The 23,976-nt window shown below is 45.5% G+C and overlaps 1 protein-coding gene across 2 annotated transcripts in view; it reads left to right on the plus strand.

Annotated features, from left to right (window-relative positions):
• The first annotated feature begins 442 nt into the window (after window positions 1-442).
• LOC141156653 (cytochrome P450 3A24-like) overlaps window positions 443-23,976 on the plus strand; it is a 53,714-nt gene continuing 30,180 nt past the window's right edge. Inside the window, exons 1-2 of one of the 2 annotated variants that reach the window (XM_073642863.1) lie at window positions 443-680; window positions 20,609-20,702. In XM_073642863.1, coding sequence (XP_073498964.1) covers window positions 610-680; window positions 20,609-20,702 — 165 coding nt within the window. In that variant the 5' untranslated portion in view covers window positions 443-609. The remainder of the gene's footprint in view (window positions 681-20,608; window positions 20,703-23,976) is intronic. The other variant, XM_073642873.1, reaches the window with a different exon arrangement.

Genomic DNA, 23,976 nt, shown 5'->3' on the forward strand with positions numbered 1-23,976 from the left:
CCACGCACCCATAGACTTGAATGGGTGAGTGTCTTCCAATTTCAGGGTGAAATCGCAGCATGCTGCAATTTTTTTCACAGACGGATTCTGTCAGTGAAAAAGATCGGTCATCAGCACTGCCCTGTTGAATAACATTGCTCCAAGTGCCATCTGAAAAATAATCGGATAGCACTCGTCTGATTTATACACGAGTGACCCTGGCCTTACACTGAGAATCTTCATAGGATTCTTCATGCCTACCTAAGACGGTGTTGTGTCATACTGTAAGGTACAAACTCTCTGGGCGTTTCTGTACATGCAGGATTTAAAACAGAAAGTCCACAGTCTGTGAGGTAGAAGAAAAGGAGGAGTAGATGTTATCTCTGTGCACACAAGAGCCTGGTCTGTGGCCAAAAGTGTTCTCATATATATGATCCATCCTCCAGGGTCTTCGTCACAGGGGAGGGAGCAGTGAAACGTCACCACTGGGGAGGGAGGAGGATATAAGCAGCAGCTCATGGCTAGATACCCTGAAGTGCAGGAAGAACATCAAGAAGAAGAGGGGAAAGACCTGGCATATAGAGGAGAGGGTAACATCGAAGAAACATTACTAAGATAACACCTAAGAAGATGTACCTCATCCCAGATTTCTCCAAAGAAACATGGATTCTGCTCATCACACTGCTGGCACTTCTCACTTAGTAAGATTCCCATCCTTCACTCTCTCTTTATATGAAGTGGTTTGTCTGTTCTTTCGATATAATAGTAGAAATGATGGCTTTATATCCATGGACCTGAATGTGCGTATTCCTCATTAATGGATGGGACATAATAACGATAAACATTCCTACCACCTCCTATTCTTGTCGCCTCCTATTCCTGAAATCCGCAGTAGGTTCTGAGGCTAAACATGTACTAAGTTAACACGTTACTGCACATCATGTTCTCTTAAAGGGGATTACCCGGACTTTGTGAAAAACAAAGAATGTGCCTAAGCACTAACAGGAAGGTAGTTGCTACCAACCCGCCTGTTGTGCACGGCGTTGTTCTTCCTGGCACAGCTGGTGATTCAGCTGCCTCTGCTGACGTCACGTCGACACTGCGGCGGATTCTTTTGTGTTCCACGCTCTTGACATGGTGGGACGTCCGAGATCATTCTGACTGACACCCGGATTCCCGCTGCCTAACTGCCTATTAGTGTTTGGGTATGTGCCCACGCTGCGGAAATGAAGCAGAAATTTTCTGCTTCATTTCTGCATGTCCTCTCCCGGATAAACGCATGTGGAATTCCGCACGCATTTATTGTGCGTTTATCGCTCGATTTCCACATGCGGAATTGCTTTGCATTTTTTATTGCACTGCAAAGGCAATTCCGCTTGCGGAAACGCAAAATTAATGAACATGCTGTGGATTTTTCCCCGCAGCAAAAACGCTGCGGAAAAATCTGCAGCATCGGCATTGAACTTGCGTAATCACATTGGGGACCATGGGGGGCGGATAACATAGCGCTTCACAATTCCACAGCATATCCGCTTGAAAAACGCTACGTGGGCACATACCCTTTAGGTATGTTTTTTGCTTTTCACAAAGTCCCGGATATACCCTTTAAATGAACACTTTTATCTTCTCACTTTAATGAGAACCTGTCACCACCAAATATACTAGTTACCTGCAGATGTGTGTACACATGCAGCCGAGCAGCCTGTCAGACATTGTGCCTGGGAGTGGTTACAGCGGCGCTCACAGCCGATGATGAGAAGCGAGCGGCTGCAGGGAGAAGAAAACATCATTTTCTCCATATAGCAGTTAAGCCAGCTAGACAGTATTTAAATACTATTTATCTTCAGATTACCCTTGTATATGCAATTAAACAGCATATTTGGAGTGGACTGGTTCCCCTTTATAAAGTATATATTAGGAGCTCATATGGTGTATATATAGTCTTTATTATCAGCACAGTGAACTGACAAAACCTTAAAGGGGTTGGGATAATTTTCTTTTATAAATAAATGAATATATTTTGGGCTAGAAATCATTTTTGCTATTGGGTTTCATTATACATTTTGGATTGTTTTGCTTTTACAGGCTCTTTGTTTCCCTGCACATACATAAATCAGCTGAGAGGAGTTCAGAAAAAGACAGACAAAAGAGTTACACACTTTCCTGTGAGACTGTCAGAACGAGCTGCCTGACAAATTCTCGGGTAAAGAGGTCGGCCACTTTCTCTTGTTAGTGCAGCTTTCCTCACACACTGACGAGCACTTCTGTCCATACAATGGTGAAGGAGCATGTGACCAGCCTCCTCCAATAGAAAAACAGCATTGCTCTTGAGGTGTGTTACTATTGGAGAAGGCTGATGGGCGGGTTGAATACTCCTCCACCATTGTATGGACAGAAGTGCTGGTCAATGTGCGAGGAAAGCTGCACTAACAAGAGGAAGTGGCTTGTTCACACATTGTGCTTTTACCGCAGAAAAAATGCAGCAAAGTGAATACGATTTTGGAAATCTCATGCACGCTGCTTATTTTTTCCTTGCAAATTACAAGTGTTTTTTTTTCAGATCTGCAGCTCCTCAATTCAATTAGTGTATTTAATTCATTCAAATGAATGGGAAAAAAACACAAGTAAAAATGCATTAAAAAATGTGTTAAATTCGCATGTATTTTACACAGCATTTTTCCCGCCAACATTCTTGTTTTTACTGCAGAAAAATCTGATGCAAATACTCAAATTGTGCGTAAACCCTAAGGGCTCATGCAGACAACCAAGCAAATTGGTCCGAGGACAGACCGCTAATGCTCGGGCTGACCGCGAGTCTCCCAAACCGAGAATGATAGCTTCATGTATTTCTATGCGCCTGTCAATCTTACGTCCGGAGACCCGCGGTCAGTGCATTGCGGTCCAATCTCGAACCGATTTGCACAGATGTGTGAATGAGCCCTACAGGAAAGCTTGGAACTCTTATTTGTGTTTTTCTGATCTCTCAGCTAATTTATGACCACAGAATACATTAAAGGGAATCTGTCGGTAGGATCAACCTCCCTAAGCTGCCTATATGGGCATGTAGGTCATAGGAAGCTGAATAAAATAATATCTTGAGATCTACGATCCAATGTCTTATTACAGAGAAAGACACATTTTTCTTATTATGCACATTAGCTCAGATTAACCCCATCATGCCGCAGCCAATTTTTGTATTAGCATCTCCGTTCTTTCCTCCCCTTCTTCCCAGAGCCATAACTCTTATTTTTCAGTCCACATAGACTTATGAGAGCTTGTTTTTTATAGGACGAGTTGTACTTTTGAATGACACCATTCATTTTACCACAGTATACTCGAAAACAGGAAAAAAATTCCAAGTGCGGTGAAATTGTGAAAACAAAACACAATTCTGACATTGTTTTTTGGAAATTGTTTTCACGGTGTACATTTTGTGGTAAAAATGACGATGCAGTATGATTTTCCTCATCAATACAATTATGGTGATACCCAACATGTCCAGTTTTTTTATTATTTTAGTGGCGAAAAAAAAATCGGAAGTTTGCAAAAAAAAATTGGGGGGCTGTGTCGGCATTTTCAGAGACCCTATAACATTTTTATTTTTCGGCCGATGGAGCTGTGTGATAGCTTATTTTTTGCAGGGTGAGACAATGTTTTTATTGTCATTTTAGGATATATGTGACTTTTTTGATTGAATGTTACAGCATTTTTTGTGGAATTGCGGCAACCAAAAAAACCTAATTTTGGCCTTCTTGATTTTTTTCCATTTACAGTGTTTACTGATCGGGTTAATTGTTTTTATATTTTGATAGATTGGACTTTTCTGAACACTGCAATACCACATATATGTATTTTTATTATTTTTGTAATATCTTTATTTTCAATGGGAGGAAAGGGGGTGATTTGAACTTCAAGGTTTTTTTTCATATTTTTTAAAACTTTTTTTTTTTTTTTTTACTTTTTCCTGTTCTTGTTAGCCCCCTAAGAGGACTTGAAGATGCGATTGTCCGATCGCCTGTGCTATATACAGCGATGCCACAGCATCACTGAATGTAGTAGAGATCAAAGTGGCCCGGCCACAGGCAGGGTTTCAAAAGAGACTCTGTAATGATAAACACGGGGGTTATCAGCTGACCCTCGGCTGTCATAGCAACCCATCACGTCATGGGCGGAGTTAACCCCTTAACCCCCGAGGGTGGTTTGCACGTTAATGACCAGGCCAATTTTTACAATTCTGACCACTGTCACTTTATGAGGTAATTACTCTGGAACGCTTCAACGGATCCCCCTGATTTTGAGAACGTTTTTTCATGACATATTGTACTTCATGATTTTGGTAAAATTTCTTCGCTATCACTTGCGTTTATTTGTGAAAAAAACGGAAATTTGGCGAAAATTTTGAAAATTTTCCAATTTTCAAAATTTGAATTTTTATGCCCTTAAATCAGAGAGATATGTCATACAAAATAGTTAATAAATAACATTTCCCACATGTTTAGTTTACATCAACACAATTTTGGAGCCAAAATTTTTTTTTGTTATGGAGCTATAAGGGTTAAAAGTTGACCAGCGATTTCTCATTTTTCCAACAAAATTTACAAAACCATTTTTTTAGGGACCACATCACATTTGAAGTGACTTTGAGGGGCCTTTATGACAGAAAATACCCAAAAGTGACACCATTCTAAAAACTGCACCCCTCAAGGAGCTCAAAACCACATTCAATAACTATTAACCCTTCAGGTGCTTCACAGGAATTTTTGGAATGTGGATGGAAAAAATGAACATTTAACTTTTTTCACAAAAATGTTACTTTAGACCCAATTTTTTTTATTTTCACAGGGGTAACAGGAAAAAATGGACCCCAAAATTTGTTGTGCAATTTCCCCTGGGCACGCAGATACCCCATATGTGGGGAAAAAACACTGTTTGGGCGCACGGCAGGGCTCGGAAGGGAAGGAGCGGCATTTGACTTTTTGATTGTAAAATTTGCTTGAATAATTAGCGGACGCCATGTTGCGTTTGGAGAGCCCCTGATGTGCCTAAACATTGGAGCTCCCCCACAAGTGACCCCATTTTGGAAAAAAAAAACACTTTTTCATTTTTATGAATCAATTTGTGAAGCACCTGGGGGTTCCAAGTGCTCACTATGCATCTAGATAGGTGCCTTGGGGGGTCTAGATCCAAAATGGGGTCACTTGTGAGGGAGCTCCAATGTTTGGGCACACAGGGGCTCTCCAAACGCAACATGGTGTCCGCTAACAATTTGAGCCGATTTTCCATTCAATTTGTTAGCGGACACCATGTTGCATTTGGAGAGTCCCTGTGTGCCCAAACATTGGAGCTTCCCCACAAGTGACCCCATTTTGGAAACTAGACCCCCCAAGGCACCTATCTAGATGCATAGTGAGCACTTGGAACCCCCAGGTGCTTCACAAATTGATTCGTAAAAATGAAAAAGTGTTTTTTTTTCACTTTTTAATTTTTACGAATCAATTTGTGAAGCACCTGGGGGTTCCAAGTGCTCATTATGCATCTAGATAGGTGCCTTGGGTGGTCTAGTTTCCAAAATGGGGTCACTTGTGGGGGAGCTCCAATGTTTAGTCACACAGGGCCTCTCCAAACGCGACATGGTTCCAATTTGTTAGTGAACACCATGTCGGGTTTGGAGAGCTCCTGTGTGCCTAAACATTGGAGCTCCCCCACAAGTGACCCCATTTTGGAAACTAGGCCACCCAAGGCACCTATCTAGATGCACAGTGAGCACTTGGAACCCCCAGGTGCTTAACAAATTGATTCGTAAAAATGAAAAAGTATTTTTTTTCCACTTTTTCATTTTTACGAATCAATTTGTGAAGCACCTGGGGGTTCCAAGTGCTCATTATGCATCTAGATAGGTGCCTTGGGTGGTCTAGTTTCCAAAATGGGGTCACTTGTGGGGGAGCTCCAATGTTTAGGCACGCAGGGCCTCTCCAAACGCGACATGGTTCCAATTTGTTAGCGGACACCATGTCGCGTTTGGAGAGCCCCTGATATGCCTAAACAGTGGAGCTCCCCCACAAGTTACCCCATTTTGGAAACTATACCCCTCAAGGATTTTATTAAGGGGTATAGTGAACATTTTGAACCCAGAGGTACGACACAGAATTTGATAACATTAGGTCATCATATTGAATAAGTTGTCATTAGTCTTGAGCGCAAGTGCTCGCTACTTGAGTTTGCATCGGGTACTCAGGTATGCACCATGTAGTGCGTGTGCTCGAGTGACATGCTCGAGTCCCCGCCCGGATGTTTCACGGTTATTAGACACCCAAAAAAAAACATGCGGGGATCGCTCATGCATGGCAGGCAATCCTCACAAAGTTTTTTGGGCCGTGAAGCATATGGGGCGGAGACTCGAGCATGTCACTCAAATACCCACGATACTCAATGCATACCAGAACACCCGATGCAAACTCAAGTAGCGAGCACTTGCGCTCAACACTAGTCACCATATCGTCATCTTTTTTTCTTACTTTTGAAAAAAATCCCAACCACATCACAACCCCATGTTGTCATAACCCGATGTCGTCATGACAACATCCGGGTCACCAGACAGCAGGAAGATTTTTTGGACATGCGCAGTGCATCTCCAAACAATCTTCTCCCTGTCCAGCGCTGACAGCCTGCATGGCACAGGGATGGTGCTGCATTCCTGTGCCATGCCGGCGATCAGAGAAAAAAAAGTGAAAGTCCCATAGTGGGACAAAGTAATAAAGTATAAAAACTGTCAGAAAGTGAAAAAAAAACTAAAAAAAAAATTGTAAAAATATTTAAGAAAAAAGAAAAAAAATAATCCACCAAAAATAAAAATATAATGTACCCATCAATAAATATTATTATAAAAAAAAACAAAAAAAAAGCAATAAAAGTACACATATTTGGTATTGCCGCGTCCGGAACAAGCTGACCTATAAAACTGTCCCACTAGTTAACCCCTTCAGTGAACACGGTAAACAAAATAAATAAAAAACGAAGCAAAAAACAATGCTTTATCATCATACCGCCAAACAAAAAATGGAATAACACGCGATCAAAAAGACAAATATAAATAAAAATGGTACCGCTGAAAACGTCATCTCGTCCCGCAAAAAACAAGCCACCATACAGCTCCATCAGCCGAAAAATAAAAAAGTTATAGCTCTCAGAATAAAGCTATGCTAAAAAATAATTTTTTCTATAAAATTGCTTTTATTATGTAAAAGTGCAAAACATAGGAAAACGATATAAATGTGGTACCGCTGTAAACGTACTGACCCGAAGAATAAAGCTGCCTTATCAATTTTACCACACGCGGAACAGAATAAAAAAAAAACAAAAAAACAATTCCTGAATTGTTGGTTTTTGTTTATTCTGCCTCCCAAAAATCGGAATAGAAAGCGATCAAAAAATGTCACGTGCCTGAAAATGGCACCAATAACAACGTCAACTCATCCCGCAAAAAACAAGCCGTCACATAACTGTCTGCCAAAATCTGGAAAAATTATAGCTCTCAAAATATGGCGATGCAAAAACTAGATTTTACAAAAAATGCGTCTTTTAGTGTGTGACAGCTGTCAATCATAAAAACCCCATATGATTCTGGTATCGCTGTAATCGCACCGACCCGAAGAATAAAGTCGTCTAATCACTTATAGCGCACGAGGAACGGCGTAAAAAATAAACTCTCGGGTTAGGGTTGGGCTAGGGTTAGGGCAAGGGTTAGGGCTGGGTTTGGGGTTAGGGTTGTGATGGGGTTGGGATTTTTTTCAAAAGTAAGAAAAAAAGATGACGATATGGCGACTAGTGTTGAGCGCAAGTGCTCGCTACTTGAGTTTGCATCGGGTGCTCGGGTATGCATTGAGTATCGTGGGTGCTCGAGTGACATGTTCGACTCTCCGCCCCATATGTTTTGCGGCTGTTATACAGCCAAAAAAACACGTGAGGATTGCCTGCCATGCATGAGCAATCCCCGCATGTTTTGTTTTGGGTGTCTAACAACTGTGAAACATGCGGGGCGGGGACTCGAGCATGTCACTCGAGCACACGCAGTACATGGTGCATACCTGAGTACCCGATGCAAACTCAAGTAGCGAGCACTTGCGCTCAAGACTAATGACAACTTATTCAATATGATGACCTAATGTTATCAAATTCTGTGTCGTACCTCTGGGTTCAAAATGTTCGCTATACCCCTTAATAAAATCCTTGAGAGGTATACTTTCCAAAATGGGTCACTTATGGGGGAGCTCCACTGTTTAGGCACATCAGGGGCTCTCCAAACGTGACATGGTGTCCGCTAACAAATTGAATGGAAAATCGTCTCAAATTGTTAGCAGACGCCATGTTGCGTTTGGAGAGCCCTTGCGTGCCTAAACATTGGAGCTCCCCCACAAGTGACCCCATTTTGGAAACTAGACCCCCCAAGGCACCTATCTAGATGCATAGTGAGCACTTGGAACCCCCAGGTGCTTCACAAATTGATTCGTAAAAATGAAAAAGTGTTTTTTTTTCCACTTTTTCATTTTTACGAATCAATTTGTGAAGCACCTGGGGGTTACAAGTGCTAACTATGCATCTAGATAGGTGCCTTGGGTGGTCTAGTTTCCAAAATGGGGTCACTTGTGGGGGAGCTCCAATGTTTAGGCACACAGGAGCTCTCCAAATGCGACATGGTGTCCACTAACAAATTGGAACCATGTCGCGTTTGGAGAGCCCCTGTGTGCCTAAACATTGGAGCTCCCCCACAAGTGACCCCATTATGGAAGCTAGACCCCCCAAGGCACCTATCTAGATGCATAGTGAGCACTTGGAACCCCCAGGTGCTTCACAAATTGATTTGTAAAAATGAAAAAGTGTTTTTTTTTTTCAATTTTTCATTTTTACGAATCAATTTGTGAAGCACCTGGGGGTTCCAAGTGCTCACTATGCATCTAGATAGGTGCCTTGGGGGGTCTAGTTTCCAAAATGGGGTCACTTGTGGGGGAGCTCCAATGTTTAGGCACATCAGGGGCTCTCCAAACGCAACATGGCATCCGCTAATTATTCAAGCAAATTTTACAATCAAAAAGTCAAATGGTGCTCCTTCCCTTCCGAGCCCCGCCGTGCACCCAAACAGTGCTTTTTCCCCACATATGGGATATCTGCGTGCCCAGGGGAAATTGCACAACAAATTTTGGGGTCAATTTTTTCTTGTTACCCCTGTGAAAATAAAAAAAATTGAGTCTAAAATAACATTTTTGTGAAAAAAGTTAAATGTTCATTTTTTTCTTCCACATTCAAAAAATTCCTGTGAAGCACCTGACGGGTTAATAAAGTTCTTGAATGTGGTTTTGAGCACCTTGAGGGGTGCAGTTTTTAGAATGGTGTCACTTTTGGGTATTTTCTGTCATAAAGATCTCTCAAAGTGACTTCAAATGTGATGTGGTCCCTAAAAAAATGGTTTTGTAAATTTTGTTGAAAAAATGAGAAATCGCTGGTCAACTTTTAACCCTTATAGCTCCCTAACAAAAAAACTTTTGGTTCCAAAATTGTGCTGATGTAAAGTACACATGTGGGAAATGTTATTTATTAAGTATTTTGTGTGACATATTTCTCTGATTTAAGGGCATAAAAATTCAAATTTTGAAAATTGCAAAATTTTCGCCAAATTTCCGTTTTTTTTCACAAATAAACTCAAGTCATATCGAAGAAATTTTACCAAAATCATGAAGTACAATATGTCACGAAAAAAGAATCTCAGAATCAGGGGGATCTGTTGAAGCGTTCCAGAGTAATTACCTCATAAAGTGACAGTGGTCAGAATTGTAAAAATTGGCCTGGTCATTAACGTGCAAACCACCCTCGGGGGTTAAGGGGTTAAGCAATTCAATGTGCGGATGGTACCCGGGTCTGGAAAAGATGAGACTCTCATCGAGACCCGGGTACCATAGAACCTGTTAAAAAAAAGATTCATTATACTTACCTTCTGATGGTACCCGGTCTCCTCAGCGATACGTCCTGGCTCCCCGGTGGCTTATGATTGTCGCGTGACCTGTCACATGACTAAATTACGTCATGGAAGATCCTTTTATACCACCGCGAGCCGTACAAGAGACCAGACCCACCGGAGAGAAGACCGGAGGCCATCAGAAGGTGATTATAATGTTTTTTTTTAAGTTTTTTACCATTTTTATTCTTTTTTTAACTATTAACTTAGTCACACTATATAAATCCATGCCAGTTGCATGGATTTATATAGTGTGACCAAGTTGTCAAGCACTTTTTCAAGTGATGCTAAAATCGCTTGGAAAAGCACTTGATAACCCGCATGCAGAAAAGCATGCAAAAACGCTTGACAAACGCTTCTACCTGGCAGGAAAAACGTATGTAAAATCCGCATGCGTTTTTCCTGCCAGTGAGATGCAGAAAAAATCAGCAGCATTTCTGCATCGTGGGCACTTAGCCTAAGTCTATAAACTACACTGTGTTCCAAATTATTATGCAAATAATATTTTCTCAGATTTTCCCAAATTACCTATATGAATTGTAGTCATTGTAATTTTCCAGTCAAATAACTATTAGAGTACAATTGAAAGGTTTTTGTACAAACTGCCTATGATAACAGTATATTTAAAAAAAAATAAAAAACTCAAACTGCACTCAAAATGTATGTTCCAAATTATTATGCACGCGTACCAGGATTGGGGGTGAGGGGTGCCATGCGTACCAGGATTGAGGGTGAGGGGTGCCATGCGTACCAGGATTGAGGGAAGAGGGGTGCCATGCATACCAGGATTGGGGGAAGAGGGGTACCATGCATACCAGGATTGGGGATGAGGGGTGCCATGCATACCAGTATTGTGGGTGAGGGGTGCCATGCATATAGGATTGGGGATGAGGGGTGCCATGCATACCAGGATGAGGGATGAGGGGTACCATACATACCAGGATGAGGGGTACCATGCGTACCAGGATTGGGGGTGAGGGGTGCCATGCGTACCAGGATTGAGGGTGAGGGGTGCCATGCGTACCAGGATTGGGGGTGAGGGGTGCCATGCGTACTAGGATAGGGATGAGGCGTGCCATGCATACCAGGATAGGGATGAGGCGTGCCATGCACACCAGGATAGGGATGAGGGCAGCACATAACAGGATGGGGGAGAAGGATGGGGGCAGCACAAATACCAGCATGGGAGACCATATACCAATAAAAATGCTCGCCACCCGGGCGTAGAACATGCTCAATAGCTAGTATATGTTACGCTCGCGCCCGGACTGACTGACGTGAGCTTGATTAGTGATCCCACTGGACCATGAACTGAGGAGTGCCTGGAGGGGCATAACTAAGTATCAACCCGGTCCAACCAAGGTCGCACGGCGGCTCAGTCGACTCCTTGAACCAGGGAGGAACCGAGCAGAGGGACCAGGTGCTACTCCAGGTCAGACCCCGGTCACAGCTGTTGACCCACACCGGGGAATGCAGGAACAGGCAGGTTAGACTGGCATATAGACAGGTGGGTACTGGCAAGCACGGCTGGTATGCAGACAGGTGGGTATTGGCAGGCATGGCTGATGTGCAGACTGGTGGCCACTGGCAGGCACAGCTGGCATGCAGACAGGTGGGCACAGGCAGGCACAGCTGACATGCAGACAGGTGGGCACAGGCAGGTAGGAACGTAGGCAGAATATGGACCAGTACAGACTGGGATACAGAAACGGAGCCGCAGGTGCGGTAGTCAAGCAGAGCGGAGCAAAACCCGCAGGTGCGGTAGACAAGCAGAGCAAAGCAAAACCCGCAAGTGTGGTAGACAAGTGGAGCAAAGCTAAACCCGCAGGTGCGGTGAACAAGCAGAGCAAAGCCGCAGGTGCGGTGAACAAGCAGAGCAGAGCAAAGCCGCAGGTGCGGTAAACAAGCAAGGCAAAACCCACAGATGCAGTGAACAAGCAAAGCAGAGCAAAAATGCAGGTGCGGTGAACAAGCAGAGCAGAGCAAAACCCGCAGATGCGGTGAACAAGCAGAGCAGAGCAAAACCGCAGATGCGGTGAACAAGCAAAGCAGAGCAAAGCTCGCAGATGCGGTGAACAAGCAAAGCAGAGCAAAGCTCGCAGATGCGGTGAACAAGCAAAGCAGAGCAAAGCTCGCAGATGCGGTGAACAAGCAAAGCAGAGCAAAGCTCGCAGGTGCGGTGAACAAGCAGAGCAAAGCCGCAGGTGCGATGAATAAGCAGAGCAGAGCAAAGCCGCAGGTGCGGTAAACAAGCAAGGCTAAACCCGCAGATGCAGTGAACAAGCAAAGCAGAGCAAAACCGCAGGTGCGGTAAACAAGCAGAGCAGAGCAAAACCCTCTGATGTGGTGAACAAGTAGAGCAGAGCAAAACCCGCAGATGCGGTGAACAAGCAGAGCAGAACAAAACCGCAGATGCGGTGAACAAGCAAAGCAGAGCAAAGCTCGCAGATGCGGTGAACAAGCAAAGCAGAGCAAAGCTCGCAGATGCGGTGAACAAGCAAAGCAGAGCAAAGCTCGCAGATGCGGTGAACAAGCAGAGCAGAGCAAAATCGCAGGTGCGGTGAACAAGCAGAGCAAAGCAAAACCCGCAGATGCGGTAGACAGGACAGGGCTCTGTTCACATGGAATAGACTGGAAAACACAAGAAGATAGCTGGAACACAGGAGTTAGATACAGAGGCAGCGAAACAGAAAGAGCAGAACCAGATACACACAAGGTACTTACAATGAAGTAGCGAGTGTACACAAAACTCACAAACAGAAGTACAGAGACAACGAGTTGGAGTTAGGTGCAGGTTCAGATACTGCAGAAAAGGGGGAAGGTACAGACATAGAGACAAACAGGTAACGGACTAGGACACTGTTCAGACAGGATCTGAACCAGGAACAAGATACAGGAATGAGCCTGGGAACTCAGCCCCCAGGGTGGCGGAAACTGACTAGAAGTCACAGGTACAGGTAACAGGCCTGGGTATACAGCCCTCAGGGTGGCAGAAACAGACTAGATACAGGACAGGACCTGGCAACTCAGTTGCAAGGAACACACAGATGGAAAGTGTTGCTCAGGCACCCCCTACTGGGTGGAGGGGGTTTAAGTATCCAGTGACACACACCAATAGGCTGGGGACGCATTAGGACTGCGCACACTGTAGCTTTGAGAATCAGAAAGGAACAGCGCCGCCACCCTAAGCCAGCAGACAAGAGAAATACAAACAGCAGATACTGGAGCAAAATGTGCAGCCTGGCCTGATAGGTAAGATTGCGGTCTTGCATGGTGAGAGGTGGTAAGCCATGCAAGCACGCGGCCAGGGATGTTACAGTATATATATACACACACATGTATATATTAGATATACTGTATATACACACACATACGCATTAATTATATATTTATTTACACACACGCATATATTTTATATACAGTACAGACCAAAAGTTTGGACACACCTCATTTAAAGATTTTTCTGTATTTTCATGACTATGAAAATTGTACATTAACACTGAAGGCATCAAAACTATGAATTAACACATGTGGAATTATATACTTAACAAAAAAGTGTGAAACAACTGAAAATATGTCTAGGTTCTTCAAAGTAGCCACCTTTTACTTTGATGACTGCTTTGCACACTCTTGGCATTCTCTTAAAGAGCTTCAAGAGGTAGTCACCGGAAATGTTCTTCCAACAATCTTGAAGGAGTTCCCAGAGATGCAGATGTGTCAGGTATAATCACACAGAGCTCTGCAGTGGGAGCAGCCTGTAGATGTGTCAGGTATAATCACACACAGCTCTGCAGTGAAAGGAGCCTGCAGATGTGTCAGGTATAATCACACACAGCTCTGCAGTGAGAGGGAGCCTGCAGATGTGTCAGGTATAATCACATACAGCTCTGCAGTGGGAGGAGCCTGCTGATGTGTCTCTTATAATCACACTGAGCTCTGCAGTGGGAGGAGCCTGCATATGTGTCAGGTATAATCACACAGAGCTCTGCAGTGGGAGGAGCCTGAAATGTGTCAGGTATAATCTCACAGAGCTCTGCAGTGGGAGGAGCCTGCAGATGTGTCAGGTATAATCACACAGAGCTCTACTGTGGGAGGAGCTTGCTGATGTGTCAGGTATAATCACACAGAGCTCTGCAGTGGGAGGAGCCTGAAATGTGTCAGGTATAATCTCACAGAGCTCTGCAGTGGGAGGAGCCTGCAGATGTGTCAGGTATAATCACACAGAGCTCTATTGTGGGAGGAGCTTGCAGATGTGTCAGGTATAATCACACAGAGCTCTGCAGTGGGAGGAGCCTGCAGATGTGTCAGGTATAATCACATACAGCTCTGCAGTGGGAGGAGCCTGCTGATGTGTCTCATAATCACACACAGCTCTGCAGTGGGAGGAACCTGTAGATGTGTCAGGTATAATCACACACAGCTCTGCAGTGAGAGGAGCCTGCTGATGTGTCTCATAATCACACAGAGCTCTGCAGTGGGAGGAGCCTGCAGATGCGTCAGGTATAATCACACAGAGCTCTGCAGTGGGAGGAGCCTGCAGATGTGTCAGGTATAATCACACACAGCTCTGCAGTGAGAGGAACCTGCAGATGTGTCAGGTATAATCACACAGCTCTGAAGTGAGAGGAACCTGCAGATGTGTCAGGTATAATCACACACAGCTGTGCAGTGAGAGGAGCCGGCAGATGTGTCAGGTATAATCACACACAGCTCTGCAGTGGGAGGAGCCTGCAGATGTGTCAGGTATAATCACATACAGCTCTGCAGTGGGAGAAGCCTGCTGATGTGTCTCTTATAATTACACACAGCTCTGCTGTGGGAGGAGCCTGCAGATGTGGCAGGTATAATCACACAGAGCTCTGCAGTGGGAGGAGCCTGCAGATGTGTCAGGTATAATCACATACAGCTCTGCAGTGGGAGGAGCCTGCTGACATGTCTCTTATAATCACACACAGCTCTGCAGTGGGAGGAGCCTGCAGATGTGTCAGGTATAATCACACAGAGCCTTGCAGTGGGAGGAGCCTGCAGATGTGTCAGGTATAATCACACACAGCTCTGCAGTGGGAGGAGCCTGCAGATGTGTCTCTTATAATCACACACAGCTCTGCAGTGGGAGGAGTCTGCAGATGTGTCAGGTATAACCACACAGAGCTCTGCAGTGAGAGAAGCTTGCAGATGTGTCAGGCATAATCACACATAGCTCTGCAGTTGGAGGAGCCTGCAGATGTGTCAGGTCTAATCACACACAGCCCTGCAGTGGGAGGAGCCTGCAGATGTGTCTCTTATAATCACACAGCTCTGCAGTGGGAGGAGCCTGCTGATGGGTCAGGTATAATCACACAGAGCTCTGCAGTGGGAGGAGCCTGCAGATGTGTCAGGTATAATCACACAGAGCTCTGCAGTGGGAGGAGCCTGCAGATGTGTCAGGTATAATCACATACAGCTCTGCAGTGGGAGGAGCCTGTAGATGTGACTGGTATAATCACACACAGCTCTGCAGTGAGAGGAGCCTGCAGATGTGTCTCTAATAATCACACACAGCTCTGCAGTGGGAGGAGCCTGCAGATGTGTCAGGTATAATCACACACAGCTCTGCAGTGGGAGGAGCCTGCAGATGTGTCAGGTATAATCACACACAGCCCTGCAGTGGGAGTAGCCTGCAGATGTGTCTCTTATAATCACACACAGCTCTGCAGTGGGAGGAGCCTGCTGATGGGTGAGGTATAATCACGCAGAGCTCTGCAGTGGGAGGAGCCTGCAGATGTGTCAGGTATAATCACACTGAGCTCTGCAGTGGGAGGAGCATGAAGATGTGTCAGGTATAATCACATACAGCTCTGCAGTGGGAGGAGCCTGTAGATGTGTCAGGTATAATCACACACAGCTCTGCAGTGAGAGGAGCCTGCAGATGTGTCTCTTATAATCACACACAGCTCTGCAGTGGGAGGAGCCTGCAGATGTGTCAGGTATAATCACACACAGCTCTGCAGTGAGAGAAACCTGCAGATGTGTCAGGTATAATCACACACAGCTCTGCAGTGAGAGGAGCCTGCAGATGTGTCAGGTACAATCACACACAGCTCTGCAGTGAGAGGAACCTGCAGATGAGTCAGGTATAATCACACACTGCTCTGCAGTGAGAGGAACTTGCAGATGAGTCAGGTATAATCACACACAGCTCTGCAGTGAGAGGAACTTGCACATGTGTCAGGTATAATCACACACAGCTCTGCAGTGGGAGGAACCTGCATATGTGTCAGGTATAATCACACATAGCTCTGCAGTGAGAGAAACCTGCAGATGTGTCAGGTATAATCACACAGAGTTGTGCAGTGAGAGGAACCTGCAGATGTGTCAGGTATAATCACACAGAGCTCTGCAGTTGGAGGAACCTGCAGATGAGTCAGGTATAATCACACACAGCTTTGCAGTGGGAGGAGCCTGCAGATGTGTCAGGTATAATCACACACAGCTCTGCAGTGGGAGGAGACTGCAGATGTGTCAGGTATAATCACACACATCTCTGCAGTGGGAGGAACCTGCAGATGTGTCAGGTATAATCACACACAGCTCTGCAGTGAGAGGAGGCTGCAGATGTGTCAGGTATAATCACACACAGCTCTGCAGTGAGAGGATCCTGCAGATGCATCAGGTATAATCACACACAGCTCTGCAGGGAGAGGAACCTGCAGATGTGTCAGGTATAATCACACAGAGCTCTGCAGTGAGAGGAACCTGCAGATGTGTCAGGTATAATCACACACAGCTCTGCAGTGAGAGGAACCTGCAGATGTGTCAGGTATAATCACACAGAGCTCCACAGTGAGAGGAGCCTGCAGATGTGTCAGGTATAATCACACACCGCTCTACAGTGAGAGGAACCTGCAGATGTGTCAGGTATAATCACACAGAGCTCCACAGTGAGAGGAACCTGCAGATGTGTCAGGTATAATCACACACAGCTCTGCAGTGAGAGGAACCTGCAGACGTGTCAGGTATAATCACACACAGCTCTGCAGTGAGAGGAGCCTGCAGATGTGTCAGGTATAATCACACACAGCTCTGCAGTGAGAGGAACCTGCAGATGTGTCAGGTATAATCACACAGAGCTCCGCAGTGAGAGGAGCCTGCAGATGTGTCAGGTATAATCACACACAGCTCTGCAATGAGACGAGCCTGCAGATGTGTCAGGTATAATCACACACAGCTCTGCAGTGAGAGGAGCCTGCAGATGTGTCAGGTATAATCACACACAGCTCTGCAGTGAGAGGAACCTGCAGATGTGTCAGGTATAATCACACACAGCTCTGCAGTGAGAGGAACCTGCAGATGTGTCAGGTATAATCACACACAGCTCTGCAGTGAGAGGAACCTCATGAAATAATTAAAAAAAAATTGACATGGGGCTTCGCACTATATTTGTGTCCAGTCAGGTGCAGCAGGCAGGAACGGTCTGCCCCCAACCACCAGCTGCCTATTTGTACCTGGCCGGACACAACAATATAGGGAAGCCCTTTTTTTCTTAATTATTTCATGAAATAATTTAAAGAAAATTGACGTGGGGCTTCGCCCTGTTTTTGTGTCCAGCCAGGTACAACTATGCAGCTGGGGGCTGGAATCCGCAGCGCAGGGAGGCCCAAGCTTTCTGGGCCACCCCCGCTGCAAATTGTAGTCCGCAGCCACCCCGGAAAATGGCGCGTTCATAGAAGCGCCATCTTCTGGCGCTGTACCCAACTCATCCAGGGCCCTGATGCGGTGGCTCACTGGGTAATAAAGGGGTTATGGCCAGCTTGGCATTATCAGCTGGCCCTAAGCCCAAAATTCATGGGGTCACGCCAATATTAGACATGACCACCATGAATTTCTAGTAAAGTACTTAAAAAAAACACAACACCCAGAAAAAAGTCCTTTAATTGAAATAAACACACAATTCTTTATTGTTCTAAATTAAACCATACTTACCATCACACCCATTCCAGCTGAAGCCAACGATCTCCTGAAATAAAAGAAAAATAATAAAGCAACATCATCCTTACCTTTCCGTGGTTCCCATGACAGCTTCAGCTCTGCTACATCGAGATGACAGGCTGGACCGCAGCAGAACGCTGCCATCCAGCCTGTCATCCCGCAGACACTGAGAAGCGCAGGCTTGCTTGCGCTCCACAGTGTCTCTCTGTGAGGGCATCCAGATGAGCCGAGTTAATGTCCAATGAACTCGGCTCACCTCATGCACGTCACTGACAGCGTGGGAAAATTCTCCTGCACTCAGCGCTTCAGCGTGGGAGAATTCTCACGCTGAAGCGCTGAGTGCAGGAGAATTCTCCCACGCTGTCAGTGACGTGCAGGAGGTGAGCTGAGTTCATTGGACATGAGCTCACCTTATGCACGTCACTGACAGCGTGGGAAAATTCTCCTGCACTCAGCGCTTCAGCGTGGGAGAATTCTCACGCTGAAGCGCTGAGTGCAGGAGAATTCTCCCACGCTGTTAGTGACGTGCAGGAGGTGAGCTGAGTTCATTTGACATGAGCTCACCTTATGCACGTCACTGACAGCGTGGGAGAATTCTCCTGCACTCAGCGCTTCAGCGTGAGAATTTTCCCACGCTGTCAGTGACGTGCATGAGGTGCGCCGAGTTCATTGGATATGAACTCGTCTCATCTTTATGCCGTCACAGCCAGACACTGCAGAGCGCAAGCAAGCCTGCGCTTCTCAGTGTCTGCGGGATGACAGGCTGGATGGCAGCGTTCTGCTGCGGTCCAGCCTGTCATCTCGATGTAGCAGAGCTGAAGCTGTCGTGGGAACCATGGAAAGGTAAGGATGATGTTGCTTTATTATTTTTCTTTTATTGCAGGAGATCGTTGGCTTCAGCTGGAATGGACGTGATGGTAAGTATGGTTTAATTTAGAACAATAAAGGATTGTGTCTTTATTTCAATTAAAGGACTTTATTCTGGGTGTTTGTGTTTTCTTTTAACTTTGACTATGGGGTTAGTAATGGGGGTGTCTTATAGACGCCTCTCCATTACTAACCTGGGCTTGATGTCAGCTGGCATTATAAGCTGACATCAACCCCAGCCCTATTACCCCCTGCCACCGCACCAGGGCAGCGTGGAAGAGCGAGGCTAAGTGCCAGAATTGGCGCATCCTATGAATGCGCCATTTCTGGGGCGGCTGACGGCTGGTGTTTCTAGCCTGGGAGGGGGCCAATATTCATGGCACCCTTCCTGGGCTATTAATATCAGCCCCCAGCTGTCTGCCTAGCCTTTGCTAGCTATTAAATTAGGGGGGACCCCACGTCATTTTTTTGGGGGGGTCCCCCATTTTAATAGCTAGTAAAGGCTATGTATTCAGCTGGGGGCTCATATTAGTAGCCTGGGAAGCTCCGTGGGTATTACCCCCTTCCCAGGCTTCAAACATCTGCCCCAGCTGTCTGCTTAACCTCCGCTAGAGACTAAAATTAAGGGGAACCCCACGCCAATTTTTTTTAATAATAAATCCTTTATTTTAATACTAAATGACAAGTACAGTAACCAACACTATCACTGTACTTCATATATATGTGACTGACATGTTTCTATCTATCTAATCTATGTGTGAAGCTCTATTCTGTCTGTTATAAATTGTCGGGTACAGATGCTGAATTGCCGGCCGGCTTTTTTAAAGAGACGGTGCATGAAAACACTATTACTTTTTTTAATAAATCCTTTACACTAAATGACAAGTACAGTAAGCAACACTGTCACTGTACTTCATATATATGTGACTGACATGTTTCTATCTATCTAATCTATGTGTGAAGCTCTATTCTGTCTGTTATAAATTGTCGGATACCGCTGCTGAATTGCCGGCCGGCTTTTTTAAAGAGACAGTGCATGAAAACACTATTATATTTTTTAATAAATCCTTTACACTAAATGACAAGTACAGTAAGCAACACTGTCACTGTACTTCATATATATGTGACTGACATGTTTCTATCTATCTAATCTATGTGTGAGGCTCTATTCCTTTTTGTCTAAATTGTCGGGTACCGGTGTATGCCGCTGCTGAATTGCCGGCCGGCTTTTTTAAAGAAAGCGTCTTCTGAGCAGTTTGTCAGCTTTTGGACACCTTTGAAGGTGTTTTCTATGTGTTTCTATGTGTTTTTGTTTGCCTGCCATTGGTTTTAACGGTGTTCAACGGTGTTCTAAGGTGTTCGACGAACAGTTCGACGAACAGTTCCTCGAACATCCCGGTGTTCGACGAACCGAACCGAACCCGAACACTACGGGGGTGGCTCAACACTACTGGTGACCACTCACTACACAGTGGTAATCATTCCTCTGCACTTTGATTGACAGCTTGCTCTGCTGTGTGTGTGATGGAGAGCTGTCAGCTGAACAACAGGTTGGCAGATGCCTATCTGCTGTATATGGGCAGCATATGATTTGTGGAGATCCAGTCTGTCACCGAAATAATATGATCGTTAATGATTGCAGAAATATTCCGACACATATTCATTGGATATGATTATTCACTTTATAAAATTGATTGCACTTGAACCTAGTAGTTAATATTAGAAATATTGATCAATAATCATTATCAATGGATAAAGTATGATAATAAAAGCACATTTCTTTTCCAGTTATGGGATCTGGCCATACAGAATATTCAAAAAATATGGAATACCCGGTCCTAAACCCCTACCATTTATTGGAACTTTTCTTGAAAACAAAAATGTGAGTATAAAGACTAATAATCTGATTAAAGGGGATTTCCAGATAAAAATAACATGCAGAAATAAGTTTTAAAGTGAACTTGTCAGCTGATTCATGCTGCCCAAACCACATTCCAGTATCTCAGAGAAAATATACTTTAAAGATCTTGCCGGGGACCATAGCCGGAGACGAGACTATTCCAGCACTGCCCCTTTCCGGCTCTGCCCAGCGCCGCTGCAAGTGATTGACAGTTCTCGCCTACAGTGAGAGTCCAGTCAGTCACCTAGAGCAGCGCTGGTAGAAGGATTTTCTATCTTTTGCAGGAGAATTTATGATAAAAATGTACCTGACTGGAATTGTGCAGCCTGCCCTGATCTCATGGTATCTGCTCCATCACAGTCACAACACATATCTGGTACTGTGCTCCATACAGGACAGAGTTTCTTGTGCTAGGAAGTGACCAGAGCACCTTGTGAAGGAGGCCGGCTAACTGCTTATTTTAATAGCTAAACCATCTCTTCTCTTTCTTTGCATCAACTGACAGAGAGGAAAGTTGGCTTAGCTTTTAAAATGAGCAGCCAGCCGATCTTCATATCTTCATATCTTTAGTGACTTTTTCTACAGTGTATAATTGTAGGTAGATTAAAGTAAAAATACTGAGTTGTGCATGTATGTTATTGTGTAGTAGTGAAGCCAGGGCGGCACTCAGAATATACCATTTCCATCTGTGCACAGTATGTGACGCCACACAATAAGAATAATCATGATGTGACCTTTAATCAGTGAAGGCAGAACTTCCTGCATACGGAAGATTGTAAATGACTGTTTTATGAATGATTAACCTGAATTACCAAAGCACATAAAATGCGTCAGTATACCTGTCAACTCAAAATAGGCTCCATGGACAGATTTTGCACTATCAACATAAAATCAGATCCCCAGAGTATTAAGATATTTATCTTTTAACCCCTATGTTACTCAGAACTGTGGATTTGTGGACCCACTGTGCCACAGGACCTGGCCTGCCTAGGAAGGGGCGTAGCTAAGCGGCTACCTGGTGTTCACTGGAGCTCCTGATGGTGGAGACAGACTGGGCTGCAGGTAGCCCCCAGGTACCACTCCTAGGCAGATCCTGGTACTGCAGCAGCTGACCCCAGGGGTCAGGTTAGCTGACACAGACTCAGGCTCAATTCAGACTAATAGTTTCAGGATCAACGCAGAACAGTTACTGACATGGAGACTCAGACGGGTACTTCAGAGATAGGTTGTAGCAGTCCGGATACATGGGATACTTGGATAGGGAAACGTTCATATACGGCCCGCACCAGGACCAAAGGACAATGTTCAGGCACTGGCCTCACCGGAATCAAGAGACTTAGACGACAGGACTGTCCGCACCAGGACCAGGGGACAATGTCCAGGCACTGGCCGCATCGTAACCAGGGGATTTCAGGGACAGAACTGGCTGCACCAAAACTGGGGAACAATGTTCACTCACTGGCTGCACCAGAACCAGGAGACAATGTTCAGGAACTGGCTGCACCCGGACCAGGGGACTTTGTGAACAGGACTGGCCGCACCAGGTCCAGGGGACTATGGGAACAGGACACTGGCCACACCGAGACCAGGGATTAGGATTCAGAACACTGGCCGCACCGGGACTAGGGGACCTAACAACTCACTAGTAGGGGAAACTACACACTAATGAATGTTGTTGCTTTGGGGACTCCCTAAGGGGGAGGGAGTCTTTTAGATAAGATTCCCCCAGCTATTTGTTGGGAGCTGTAGCATCGGCGTCTCTGCCCCCTGCCAGGCAGAGACGCCGTCCCTCTCACCGCCGTGCTCCCCGCCCAGCGTTCTCCAGCGCTCCTCTTCCTGCTGCTGCCGGCGCGCGCATCTTCCCGGGCACTGTGCATAGGGCACGCGCTCCCTCCCTCTTAAAGGGGCCGCGTGCGCCGCCCTAAGGAGTCCCCGGCCAATTGCCGGAGGTCCTCCCATATATAAGGCACCTCCTCCAAAATGGAGGTGCCCGAGCAATAGTTGATGCACTGTGTGCTTACATCTGCTTCAGCCCTCAGGTCCCGCTGCTAGCCTGACTACTAGTCCTGCCCGCCAGCCTGACTATCAGTCCTGTCCGCCAGTCTGTCTATGGGCTTTGCCCGTCTGCTTACCTGAAAGCACTTGCTTGCTACCTGCCGTGCCTACCTGGAGGCTCCTGCTGTCACTTGCTGTGACCACCTGTCAGCCTACCTGGAGGCTCCTGCTGTCACTTGCTGTGACCACCTGTCAGCCTACCTGGAGGCTCCTGCCCGTCACTTGCCATGACCACCTGACAGCCTACCTGGAGGCTCCTGCCCATCACTTGCCGTGACCACCTGACAGCCTACCTAGAGGCTCCTGCCTGTCACTAGTGTTGAGCCACCCCCGTAGTGTTCGGGTTCGGTTCGGTTCGTCGAACACCGGGACGTTCGAGGAACTGTTCGTCGAACTGTTCGTCGAACACCTTAGAACACCGTCGAACACCGTTAAAACCAATGGCAGGCAAACAAAAACACATAGAAACACATAGAAAACACCTTCAAAGGTGTCCAAAAGCTGACAAACTGCTCAGAAGACGCTTTCTTTAAAAAAGCCGGCCGGCAATTCAGCAGCGGCATACACCGGTACCCGACAATTTAGACAAGAAGGAATAGAGCATCACACATAGATTAGATAGATAGAAACATGTCAGTCACATATATATGAAGTACAGTGACAGTGTTGCTTACTGTACTTGTCATTTAGTGTAAAGGATTTATTAAAAAAAATAATAGTGTTTTCATGCACCGTCTCTTTAAAAAAGCCGGCCGGCAATTCAGCATCTGTACCCGACAATTTATAACAGACAGAATAGAGCTTCACACATAGATTAGATAGATAGAAACATGTCAGTCACATATATATGAAGTACAGTGATAGTGTTGGTTACTGTACTTGTCATTTAGTATTAAAATAAAGGATTTATTATTAAAAAAAATTGGCGTGGGGTTCCCCTTAATTTTAGGCTCTAGCGGAGGTTAAGCAGACAGCTGGGGCAGATGTTTGAAGCCTGGGAAGGGGGTAATACCCACGGAGCTTCCCAGGCTACTAATATGAGCCCCCAGCTGAATACATAGCCTTTACTAGCTATTAAAATGGGGGACCCCCCAAAAAAAATGACGTGGGGTCCCCCCTAATTTAATAGCTAGCAAAGGCTAGGCAGACAGCCGGGGGCTGATATTAATAGCCCAGGAAGGGAGCCATGAATATTGGCCCC

Source organism: Phyllobates terribilis, unplaced genomic scaffold, assembly GCF_046119375.1.
Source record: "Phyllobates terribilis strain yellow unplaced genomic scaffold, ASM4611937v1 Scaffold_1__5_contigs__length_1240528914, whole genome shotgun sequence".
Lineage (NCBI taxonomy): Eukaryota > Metazoa > Chordata > Amphibia > Anura > Dendrobatidae > Phyllobates > Phyllobates terribilis.